We start from the raw sequence: 13,421 nt of genomic DNA, 5'->3' as shown, positions 1-13,421 counted from the left end.
ATATCTCCAGTGCCATCTTGGAATGGCTAGATGCATTATCATAACTCCAGTCACCATCACTGTCACTTACAATGTGGTCCTTGACTTGCTCTGAAGTTGCACTTACAGCTGCAGCATTTGACAGAGTCAGTGACAAACATCTTTTTGAAGCACAATATCTCAGATATCATGAGGATTCAGATAGAAGAATTACTCCTGGAACACCTTGCGAGGACGTGACTTCCTGCAGAGCACTCTCCTCCCCCTCATCGTTGTTTCTCCTGCTGTACGTGGCCTCTACTTATTGGCTCAGTCATGTATGATTCCAAGAGGAAGAACTGTTGATGCCTGTACATCTGAGAATAACTGCTTTTTACTGTAGCTTTGAAACCTAATTGGGGAATTCAGAACAAAGGATTGTGATCTTAGGGTATGTAGTAGCTCTACAACTTTGCACTGAGTTGAAGGGAATTTTCTTAATTCAGAGACTGGTGAACCTGTAGCGTTCTCTACCACAGAAAGCAGTGAAGGCCAATTCACTTGATATGCTTAAGAAAAACAATTATTTCAAGAAGCTAAAAGTGCAATGGGTCATGGTGAGAGATCAGGAGAATTGCATTGAGATAGATGATCCAACATGGTCTTGTTGAATGTGTTATGACATGGGGTAAAATCCCGTACTAATTTAAACCAACAGCACAGAAAAGATTCACCCCATGCTGTAACCTGTTAAAATTCAAGAGGTAAAAAAATATCCCAAAAGTCACTATTTAAAGTAAAAATTAACAACTTTTTTAAAAGTCTAACAGAGAATATTAACTAACAACTATTTACAACTTATTTCTCTTAAACCTATTTCTTACCTCCCCCTCTACAAGACTAGTCCATTAAAAAAATCCTGATTGCGATTTACAGAAAAATAATCATGTTTCAAAACCAGTCAGCTTTTCCGAGTTTCCTCTGCAGATTTTCCTCTGTAGATTCTCTCTCCAGGTCAGTTTCAATGTTTTTTCTGTGCAAACTCCTTCTCCAGACAGGTGCCTCTCAGAGAGGTCTGACTAGCAGTCTACATCTGTTGGTCTTCTGGCTGTTCTCTTTGTCGCTCTGGTTAACTGTTCAAAATGTCTGAGCTTAATACCTCAAAGCATCAGATCATTTCATTGGTTTTATTATTGTCAAAGTGCTAAATTCAAACTTGATTGGAGTTTGGTATATTGGGGCATAATTTAAGCTGATTGGCCAAATTCAAATTTGTTTTTGTATCCTAGCAATACAGGTCTTAGCTGTTTCGACCAAATGTTACATTGTTACCTTGTTTTGGGCTCTCTGTGCTTCTCTAAGTCCTTGCTAGCTTTTTAAACTCTCTTAAAGGTATAGTACACCTCTACACCTTCATAATAAATGATAGAGAGGGCTCAATGGGTAGAATGGCCTGCTCCTTGTCATATTTTCTAAGTTTCTATTTTTTTTACAAATGAACAGAGGTTAAGCTTGAGGAGCATTAGCTTGCTTGCTGTTTGGTAGGGTCAAAAATTGTTTTTGTTTACTATGGGGAACATCCCATAAGCTTGGAAAGCTTTCGTTTTCCAACTTGCGAAAGTTGCAATTGAAACTCAGGCAAAGAAACAGTTTCTCACAGCCAAAGAAGTTCACTCAGAAATGTTAGGACCTAAATTTTCTCAGTGTAAAGTTTTTAACTGAAAGTTCCAGGCCAGATGTGTTTGGTTAGAATCCAAAAAAAGGTTCTAAGCTCAGTTATGTGACTAATCAAGGAAAAGGCTATCAAGTTCTCATATCTAGGAATTGGAAGAAACAGCTCGGTTAAACCTATGGATCTGATTGGCAATCAATCTCTTTCTGTTGCTTGAAAACCAAGTGAAGGTATTGCGATAGATGCGATTATGTTTTTACTGTGTGTCAAATCTTTCAAATTGTGTTTTATGAAAATTGCTTGTTTTCTAATTTATCTTCTTCTTTCTCTTTTATTGTTAAAACCAAGTTTACAGTGCTCTATGCTGTGTTTAAGTAAAAGGCCACCATGTTAAATATGAAAATAAACAAAATATGATCTTTCAGACAAATCATCAACTTGGAATCTGCCTTGTCCAGCAGAAACATCAGCTGGGATGATTACAATGTTTATTTAAGGAAATGTATAAATACTTTGGAGACAGTTCAAAGAAGATTGATTATAATAAGAGCTCAAATGAGCAGGTTGACTGATTGGGAAAGGGAGGAGAGGGTAGGCTTAGAAGAATAAGTGGGGACTTGATTAAACCATAAAGGACCTCGTAGGCTCAAGACGGAAGAAAGGATGTTTCCTCTTGTGAGAGAATCTAGAGGTCACCCTTTAAAAATAAGGGGTCACCCACTGACAACAGAGGTGAGGAGAGTTTTTTTTCCTCACAGAGTCATGAGTCTTTGATACTCTCGTCCTCAAAGGCAGTCAAAACAGACTGTTGGAATATTTTTCAGCAGAGGCAGATAGGTCCTTGATGAACAGGGGGGTGAAATAGGGAAGACTGGAAAATATATGTTAATGTGGAGGAGAAATTATGATCTAATTGAATGGCAGGATGGACTTATAGAGTCATAGAGATGTACAGTACAGAAACAGACCCTTCAGTCCAACTTGTCCATGCCGATCAGATATTCTAACCTAACCTTGTCCCATTCATCAGCACTTGGCTCTAAACACTTACTATTCATTTACCCATCCAGATACCTTTTAAATTGTACCAGCCTCCACCACTTCCTCTGGCAGCTCATTCCATACACGCACCACATTCTGCGTGAAAAGGTTGTCCTTTCGGTCCCTTTTATGTCTTTCCCCTCTCACTCTAAACCTATGCCCTTGAGTTCTGGACTCCCCCACACCAGGGAAAAAACCTTGTCTATTTATCCTATCCATGCCCCTCACGATATTATAAACATCTATAAGGTCACCCCTCAGCCTCTGATGCTCCAGGGAAAACAGCCCCAGCCTATTCAGTCTCTCCCTGTAGCTCAAATCCTCCAACCCTGGCAACATCCTTGTAAATCTTTTCTGAACTCTTTCAAGTTTCACAACATCCTTCCTATAGGATTCCGAAAGTGGCCTAACCAATGACTGACTGAGTGTCATACTCCTCCTTCCAATTTATATATTGGTATGGTTTATCCAAATCACACTAGTGTGTTGTCCTTCTTGCTACTTCATGCATGTTTAGCTGAATGAGTTTAAGAGCGGCTGCTGACTGGTGTGAAGAGCTCCAGAATGGCAGCTCTCAATATGCAAGTTACCTGTGAACATTAAGTGCATATCCATTCACCCTTTAACAAGATTGTGTCTGCTATGTGTCACTTTAACAGTGTGTGCATGTGTCACAGAAACTATTTTGGAACCCAAGGGGCATTGTTAACCCCCAAAACATGGAACAATTCCTCATCCACTGTGCTTTTATGTTAATTATTTCTGGGTTTGCCTTTTCCTCAAAAGACAAATATTCCCAGTCTAATTGTTATGTAATATTCCAATAGTTGGCAATAAGAAAGTGGAATGTGTTTACTTTGAATAGAGTTAGATCTGTTTATAGTTCACACATCACTGTCTCAAAAATGAAAACAACGTGTGGAACAGGCTGCAACACATTAGGCCAAATCAAATCATCATAAACACATGTTAGTAGGTTCCTAACCAGTTACTGGGACATGAAACTGATCTGATGGTTCAGCTGCCCAATGGAAAACTTATCCCATTGTTATATTGGTTTTCTAATTGGATTTCAATTACATTGAAAGCAGATCAGAGAAGATAATCAGGTCAGATTTGAAGGGGTTGTCAGAGAATTATTGAGTCAACGGAATTAGTCAGATTATGTTTGGCAGACAAAATCAGCAATTGTTGGAAAAACTCAGCAGGTCAGGCAGAATCTGTGGAGAGAAAGCAGAGTTAATGTTTCAGATCCAGTGACCTTTGCTTATAAAGCAATCCTTGTGACTGATTGTCATGTTATATGCACTATTGCTCATTATGGGATAGATTTGCTGCACCTTTTTTTTAGGGTAGAGACTCTTGTCTTAAATAAGATGTTGTTTATTGCATGTTAGCAACGAAGAAGTGTTACACTCTGATAAATGTTGTTACAGAGTGTAGTTATTCTAACAAAGACAGCCAGGTGGACCTAATAGAAAATGAATTCCCGGACTGGGGTGGTTAATATGGTTCAGTCAGGGAGTCCTGGCTGACAGCTATAAACATAAGTGTCAGAGGTTCTGTGCACTCTGAGAGCTGTCTCTGAGGAAGCTGGATCAGTGTTAAGGACTCTCCATGTATAAATAAAGGGTGACTTGGTGACAGAATACCAGCCACTGTGGAGTTAATTCACAGAGATTATGAGGAAGACCAAAACATTTGGCTTTATTCCTTCAAGATCCTAAACAATTCTGTCCACAAGCTCATATAACATCATTATAGTGGGTGGGACTAATGACACCTCAATATTAGCCCTTTCAGATCTATGCAACTTCTCTCTCCAAGCATGTTTCTTATTAATATTGTGCATTTTTTAATATAATTACATTTATTACTAGCCATCTCCCCCAACCCAAGAGGCCCCTTGAAGCTCATTTGTTCAGTATGTTTAGAGATTGGTAATTGGAAATCTATCAATGAAGTAAATGTATGTGGGGTAATGAGAACTTGTTAAGAAGGGTCACTGGACCTGAAACATCCACTTTGATTTCTCTTCACAGATGCTGTCAGACCTGCTGAGCTATTCACGCAACTTCTGTTTTTGTTTCTGATTTACAGCATTCATAGTTCTTTTGGTTTTTACATGGTCTTTGTAACAGACTGCTGACTAAGATGTAATTTTGTTCTGAGATATTGGTTTAAGGTGTAACATTTAATAAAATAATTGATTTAATGGTAATGGGAAATTGGATAATTAGTACATTAAATTTATCACATTTACTCTGAGGGAGGATTCAGTGGTAATCCAATAATCATCAATCTAATTTTTTAAAACAAACACATTAAACTTTATAAATTATATTTATTAAAACATGCAACAAAATTGACAAATAGCAATTTACATCAACAATGGAGAACATTAGCTACAGTTTGTAGAAGAAATATTATTTTTAAAAGTGACCAAACAATAGTTAATTCATTCCTCATCTGTTGTGATGTTGGCTAAACACAGCTCATATTAAGAAAGGTAAATAGCCAAAGCCCTACAGGTTAACTGAAGTAGGGAAAATCTTACTTTGATACTAAAACAACAAAATACTGAAAGGAATGATATGCCTTTCAAAAATTGAACCTTATTAAATTAAACCAAACTACATTTTTTGAACAATAAAAGCAAATGTGCCTTCCTGTTCAGAAGTAACGATTAATCTATTTGTTAACATGCATGCTCTTTATTGTATTTATGTTTTGGATTATTCAAAGTGTGATTACATGTTCAGTTTGGGGGGCACAATGGCTCAGTAGTTAGTATAGCTACCTCAAAGTGCTCAGGACCTAGGTTTAATTCCACCTTTGGGTGACTGTCTGTGTGTAGTTTGCACATTCTCCCTGTGTCTGTGTGGGTTTCCTCTGGGTGCTCCGGTTTCTTCCCACAGTCCAACAATGTGCAGGTTAAGCGGATTGACCATGCTAAATTGCCCATAGTCTCCAGAGGTGTGTAGGCGAGGTGGGTTAGCCATGGGAATTGCAGGGATAGGGTGGGTCTGGGTGGCATACTCTGAGGGTCAGTGTGGACACGATGGGCTGAATGGCCTGCTTCCACATTGTAGAGATTCTATAATTCTAAATAATTTCTGACATAATATAGCTTTAGAAATGGCAGACATATACCAATTCTGGATTCCTTGATTTTACTCTTCCTTAGCTCTTTCAGGACCTAAGAAATACAAAATAATGCTAGCCATTGGATTGTCCAAAGAGATTATTAGTTTGTTGCAAATTTGCATTGTTTTAAGCTAATAGAAATTCTTCAAGCCATATTCTAAATTACATTTATGTAACACTAACATGATTAAGTAAGCTGTATGAAGTGATGTGCGGGACACAGTTTTTTTTGCCTAGTCTCTGATATAAACTTGAAAGGACACAAATGGATCATTCAATTGTTCATAGTCAGTTTCTTATTTTCCTGAAAACCGCGAAAAGGGCAAATAATTCAAAATCAGTTTAAGCATGTTGGCCAGACTATTGATTCGCATTCAATAGTAATTAAGCTAGCTGTCCATAGATCTCTAACTTTTGGCAAAGTTTCCTGTTAAGTGCAATAGATATTTTATTACTGAAAACTCTTGAACAAAGCCCAATATTAGTAATTAACAATGATTGTTTATTTATTAGACAACACTGATTTCTTCAAACCTCTTTGAGATTGGGATTTTAAAAACTGGAGGAATTAAACATGATTTTACTGTACATTAGCTGTTCACATTCAGCAGATGAATACAAATCAACAAGAGAAATCAACAACATTCCTGACACCCCAGTGAAAATTACTGTAATTAAATGAACTGCAGCTCACAACTGTTCAAACCTGGACCACTTTGTTATGACTGGGTTTGAAACAGATCAAAGTTGTGAATACTCCATCTGCTGCTTTAGAAGAGAAAAAGGAAATCTTCATAATTCTCTCCTTTAATTATAGATCCTTTTTGCCAACAATATATGTCAATCTTCCACCGCCTAATCACTGCAGAGCTCAGTTTCATCTTTACCTCCAGCAGTGAGTTATTTGATGTGTAAATAAAACTGATCCAACATTGGTAGGCATTGTTATTAATACTAACAGCAAAAGAATGAACCATTGAGTCATTCGGCAAGGAAACAGACCCTTTTGCCCAACTCATTCATGCCAAGCAGATTTTCTAAATTGAACTTGCCCCATTTCTCTGCATTTGGCCCATATCCCTCTCAATCTTTCCTATCCATCTACCTGTCCAAATGCTTTTTAAATGTTGACATTCTACTTGCCTCTGCTAATTGCTGTAATTGGGAAATGTGAATTTAATCTTCTATCCTACTGTGATGATGCTGCTCCAAGGTTATGTTGTCCTTGGTTTTTATTTCCAGAGAGGTCATAAAAGACACAGACTCCAAACAGTCTAAGTTGCAGGGATTTTGATTATAGTTAACAGATACTGCCTCAGGAAAAAGGCCTTTAAGTTTAATAAAAACACTTGTGCAATGAAAGGGGAGTGGCCAGTTCTCCCGGCTCAGCTTCACTCGGGTTTGGTTTGTTTTTAGCATGATTGAGTTGTGAAGCTGCTAAGCAAAGAAGCAGATCTAGGCTTATCCTCCTCTCTCTTTCTGGCTTGTCTCCTGTAAGATCCTGATTTTACCTTTTGTGCCAAGGGATGTTTATGGAGATTACTGCAAATATTGGGAGCAGAATCATTAAGTTAGGATAATCTGTTGGGGTTTGGATAGGTTAAGTTATTCGGTATTCTGTTCCCTTTTGTTTTCGTTTCATTTGGCAATCTTGTAAATAAATTCTGTTTTGTTTAAAACTAAGTGGTTTGACCAGCTGCATGTCTCCTGGAATATCCACTGTACAACTGCTTAAAACAACTTGCAAAGGTAGAGTCTGGGCTACTTTCTTGAAATGTTTTGAGGAGTTTTGGCCTGGTCCATAACACTACATTAGTTTGGAACTTGAATACTCTGAGGATTAATTTGCTGAGGTGGTACAGCTTCTCAAGCTACTTAGCACAACACAACAGATGACTTTACTTCATTCTAATTTAAGTTTTCATAGGGGTTTCTAAATGTCATAATGACATAAAAAAAATCAAACTACCAAGATAAACACAATATTTAGCTTAATTTAGCTCACAGTGCTATGAACAGGCAGATACATTGATTGATATATCACTGGTTCTATTGTAAAAGTGCACACTACTGTAGTGTTATAGGGCTTCAAAATAAACTATACATGCAAAATGGAATGATGACTTGGCATGCCAACTTGTAATATCTTCACTTTCAGACTTTCCCTTCCACAATCAGGGTTTTGAGATCAGCTGGGGTATTTGCACAGAACACATGATGTGAAACAGAATTCTTTACCAAAACAGTGGCTATTGCTTCCCCTACATCCAAGTGATTCACAAAGCCGGGAGCGATTCGGTCTGGGGTTGCAACACCCATGTTAAGTTTCACCTGTAAAGATCGAACAAGTAAAAAAAAAAGAGATTAATCCACCAAGATTACATATTACTGTAATTTCTATATTTAAAAGTGATAAACATTATAATTTTGTGATCAGCAGCATAGGAAAGGTGCTTTATGGTGATCTAGCAATCTCTGAAGCATGGACATCCCATCCTTTACCTGACATCAGTTTGAATCTGCCGCCAAGTTAAAAGGACTGTCAAGCAACAGTGATATAATCAGAATAACCAAGCAATCACAATAAAGTATTCTCACAACTAGCAAAACTGCAAGTAAAATGCACTAATTCTCAAAAATCGCTAGCACTAATTCCTTTCAGGTTCAATTAATTTTTTTTCAGAAAGCGAATCAATGATTGGAACATATACATGGGATAACAGTAGAAGCTGAAATATCAAAACTTTTTAGAAAAATTAGAATTTTTTTTATCTTTTGAGGAAATTTGTCATTCCATAAAAATGGGACTGTTTTTCAGATGAAATGAGGTTCAGCAATAATTAAGAATCTAGCATATAATTAAAAATCCAGTCACAGCTCACTCTACAAGATGTAATTTTTGAGGATTTTTAACAGTGAGATTCATAGCAGAAAAGGGATGGATTTATTTAGTTCACTGACTGCAGTTTGTGGAATTTGAACAGAGTACTCAATAGAGAACCACCGTGGGTGGCACGGTGGCTCAGTGGTTAGCACTGCTGCCTCACAGTACCAGAGACCCAGGTTCAATTCCCACCTTGGGCGACTGTCTGTGTGGAGTTTGCACATTCTCCCTGTGTCTGTGTGGGTTTCCTCCCACAGTCCAAAAGATGTGCAGGTTAGGTGAATTGGCCATGCTAAATTGCCCCTAGTGTTAGGTGTAGGGGAATGGGTCAGGGTGGGTTGCTCTTCGGAGGGTCAGTGTGGACTTGTTGGGCCAAAGGGCCTGTTTCCACACTGTAAGTAATCTAATCTACTCATAAACAGTGACAGCAATGTCTGGGGTTGAATCCTGAGATGTTAAAGGTGCTGATGAAAGGCCCAGAATTTATCTTTTTTGAGAAGCCCCACCACATCTTATGACACTCAGATAGTGATGGGCCTACTCTTAGGAAAAGAATTGCAGAGCAGAAGTCAAGTCCACCATTAGCTACAGACCAAACAGAGGCTAACAGTTCTACTGTATACAACAGTGCCACTGGGTTTGGTGACTGCTACCAACATTACATCTAACCAAGGCCACAGATCCACGAGGACACCCAAGCCAGAGGTGAGTGGTAGCAGTTGGGGATTGTGGGGAAGTTGGGAGAGTTAGATCAGCAACAACGGGAATTCGGGGTGGCCTTCAGCAATCTCTTTCCTTCCCAATGCCAAATCCTTCAATAATGCACTGGGTATCTTTGAAAAAGGGAACGCAACGCCAGTCTATGAGCTGCAAGCAAACACACCATAGAGGGGGCCAAGTTTCCACTTATAGATTTCTATGCATATGTATGGACTCAAGAAGTTTCGTTGTCATTACCAGCTCAAACTCCAGACCAGAAAATGTATAGAATGAACTGATTTGTAAAGACTTTTAAAACATACTTATTTTAAAGAAGGTCTGGAATCTTGACATATTTAAACATTCATTTGAAAGATGGGAGGAGTTTCTGCAGCTTTAATTCAACTACAGTCAGATAAAATACTTCATGCAGAACTACTTTTAACATGATTTTCACTGAAAAACTTGATGGAATCACAACCTCAGATGTAAGACTCTGTACATTCACAATAAAAAGCTGAGCTTCAAAATCAATCAGCAAAATCAATATCAAAAATAATTGAATAGTAAATTTAAAAATAATAGAAACTATTTTAACTTACATTTCATGACACAAGGGGAGAAACAAAGTTCATATTCAAAGCTAGTAAATGTAAGAAACACAGATGTCGCTCTCATTCATTATCTAAGAAATTAACTAACTAGAAGAAAACCTAAAGGTACTCTGTCAAAATTCAGAACTTTATAAGTTTGTACAGAAAGCAGTTGCTATTCAATGTAGCTTTCACTGTTACTTGTTGGAATATACTTTTCTTCAATTCCCTCACTTGGTTTATGGCATGTTCTTAAAGATTTTACCTCATTCAGTTTACACGGAACATCAGGGTACTCCTCTCTGACCACCTGACAGAATGCCAAAGCTCCTGCAGCTCCCAGAGTCAAGAAACCAGTCCCAGGCATCAACAGACGCTCCCCTGCACCACCTACAAAAAAAATACTACATTCGTTATTTCATTTCAAGCCAATGACATTTGCACTTGAGCTTTTGCTGCTGGTTTATTATGGCTTTTCATCTATAAAACTGGAACCTAGATGCATATTGCCCAATAATCTAGCTGTCAGATATGTGATTACATTCCACCCATAGCACAACAGATTAAGTACCAGATAACATTTGAATCAAGACTTTATGACACCAAGATATGATGGGTATTCTTTTATGTGCAACACTACAGCAATTCATCTGTTATCTGAGTGTAATCTGCTCTCAGTGTGGATGCATAGACACAGCCAGCAATGGACAATGACTGAGATGGAACCTCAACTACGACAAAGTGCTCTGTTCTGTAGCCTAGTGGCAGTGGATGTAACCATCACACGACACACTTGATTTTGGGAAAGGATTAAACTTGGAGTCTTGTACACAATAGAGTTCGCTCATATAGTCCATTGATGCTTTTATTCTGAACAATCAAAATATTTGAAAATCTATCACTGAGGGTCACACTGCAATGTTGCAAAAAGCCTACAAAATTACAAAGAAATTCTGTTCCACCCTGTTAGGTTCAGATAATCTTTAGATATCTCAATAGTAGAATGGGGTAGAAAGTAAACTGAGTCTTCTTTAAATACAGTTTACCTTTGAAAGCTCATGTTTCTCGTATGAAAGTTTGCTGTCTCCACCAGCGTTGCTGATGCTGAGTAGAAGAGTCAAAATCAAAGCATTCTATAAAACATCAGAAGCTGTAGACTAAGATTATATCTTTGGAATAACATTAGCAAACCTGCCACATTCAGCCTCAAGCAACAGCATTTGAACAAACCACAAATTATACAAGACGTAGGTAGATTCCATTTGCAAATCTTGACAAAATCTCTTTCTGATGTTTATTCACGCCCTAAGCTTTAACTGACCTCTTTTTTTTAATCATATTAATAAATATTTAAAATGTTATCTTAATTCTATAACTGGAGTGTAGATTTTGAAAAAGGGATACTTAAATTGTTGATATAAATGCCAGATCTTGGTCATTTGCATTTGAATAATCTTTTCCCCTATCATAAATGTTTTAGATGATTTCCTGAGATGTGCATGACAACCAATCAAAATTGCATCTATGGCTGCAATCCAAACATATTAATGTCACGGACATCACGCAATGTCGGAAGAGCAAAAAAAGGCTGTACATTACATGGACTGGAAACTGGAGAAAGAGTTGGTAACACATAATTAAAAGGTCAATTACCAAAATAAAGAGAATTAAAAAAGGCCCATGATGGACCTGTCTCAATAATCAAAAATAGCAAAAATTGTCAGATCAAATATATATGCACACATACTTTTGGGAGGCACGTCTAGTGGTCATGCATCTTTTAACTATGTCATATTCTCTTCTCTTCTAACTGGTACTGCTATTAACAAAGCTAACAAACACAATGGACTCCACAATGGCACGATGACTCATAGTTTCCTATCACCAATTGCTCCATTCCAGTCCTCATCTTTCCCTCCACCTCCAAAACATGTTCAATTTGCCCCTACTGACTGAAACCTCAAGTTGGCCCCTGCAGTAGACATACTAAAAAAAAGAGAATTTAGAGTCAGTGGTAAAATATAGGACTGGCATTGGAGAAAACAGGATGTGGTGAAAAGTTTTGCTTTTAAATATTATAGCATCAGGACAATAGGTCAGCAAATCAAAAGGAGTTAAATGAGGATGAGAAATGTGAAAGTATTGGTGTGGATAGGTGAAGTCTTTGAATATTAGAAACTTAGTAATGTTGATGGATCTTTGGGGAAATTTCTTTTAAGTCAAAGTTTTGATGGGTAGGCGTCATCTTATATGGTTTCTTTGATAGGTATATATACAGAAGCTGTCTTATATGCAAGCATATCTCAATGTAGATCACAGAAAGAAAACCGTTCAGGACAAAAACTCCATTTAATTGTTTTAATTTTCTCTTCTCACCCTGTTCCTATATCCTATTATTCTCTTTCTAAATGTGTGTGCATTAATCTTCCTCTTAACTACTTCAGTCTCATTTGCTTCAACCATTCCATGTTGCACTGAGTTCCACAATGTCATTTTCACCTCTGTTTGCATGAAGCAATTTCTCCCAAATTCTCAACCTGATGTATTCGTCACCATCTCATACTTAAGCTCCTTTTCCTCGCAACAATGTGCAAACAATGTAGGGAAGCAAACTGATTTCATTAATATTCATATTTTTAGATAAATATAAAAGATTGAAGTCTTCATTGGGTCTTCTCTTATCCAGAATTCCTTGGGTTGACCATTCAGCTTCCATCCATCCTTGTTTGTGAGGAAATACTTCACTTCACTTCTAAATTGGATGGCTGTGGTCAGTATTACATCACCTCTGGGATTCCACATGGTTCTCATGACCCTCTATTCTTACCCTCTAGTGTTCATGGGGAATGGAGGGGGTGTTGCTCTGAGCTGGTGGAATCCTCAAGATCCTATGGCAAATTCATTAACATGATTTTTCTGGGAGTTCTGCCAGTCTCCCATCAGAGATTCATTGAACGATCATGAGAATTTCTGTGAAAGTTCAAAAGCCACACTTGTGACTGCAAATACAACATGGCCCATCACCACATGGAACGTACAGTGTGCTGGAAATTCATTGTATTCTGTCTTTTCAACAGTCCTTTTGCATTCTTAACAAATGTCTTGTGGTGTGATGAATAGTAATTAACTTTCTTATTCAAATAAAACCCAATAATTCCAGGGTAACTCTAATTAGGGCTGTTGGAACTGTGGTTGATATCTCCCTGAATAAAATGAGTAAGCAAATGCAATGCCTTGTTGGTTATGGCGCAGTACTATGTTCTGATTTCAACAATGGTTATTTATACAAAGCAAATATTCAATTTCTTTTGTATCAAAACAGTCTTCTTAAAGCTTGAGGGTAAAATGAATTCAGACTACACATGAGTCATTGTTCACTCTGATTGTCAACACATGTCTACAAAACTCAGTAATTAGCATAATTACA

General features: G+C 37.6%; 1 protein-coding gene across 1 annotated transcript in view; it reads right to left on the bottom strand.

The window, feature by feature from the left end:
* Positions 1-6,299: 6,299 nt before the first annotated feature.
* The window catches only part of LOC140496349 (peroxisomal trans-2-enoyl-CoA reductase), a 40,101-nt gene continuing 32,979 nt past the window's right edge, over positions 6,300-13,421 (bottom strand). The window contains exons 5-6 of the mRNA XM_072595972.1: positions 10,260-10,384; positions 6,300-8,149 (exon numbers count right to left, since the gene is read on the bottom strand). Coding sequence (XP_072452073.1) covers positions 7,973-8,149; positions 10,260-10,384 — 302 coding nt within the window. The 3' untranslated portion in view covers positions 6,300-7,972. The remainder of the gene's footprint in view (positions 8,150-10,259; positions 10,385-13,421) is intronic.

This window comes from Chiloscyllium punctatum, chromosome 26 (assembly GCF_047496795.1).
Source record: "Chiloscyllium punctatum isolate Juve2018m chromosome 26, sChiPun1.3, whole genome shotgun sequence".
NCBI lineage: Eukaryota > Metazoa > Chordata > Chondrichthyes > Orectolobiformes > Hemiscylliidae > Chiloscyllium > Chiloscyllium punctatum.
This window is presented reverse-complemented; position numbering and strand designations above follow the sequence as displayed.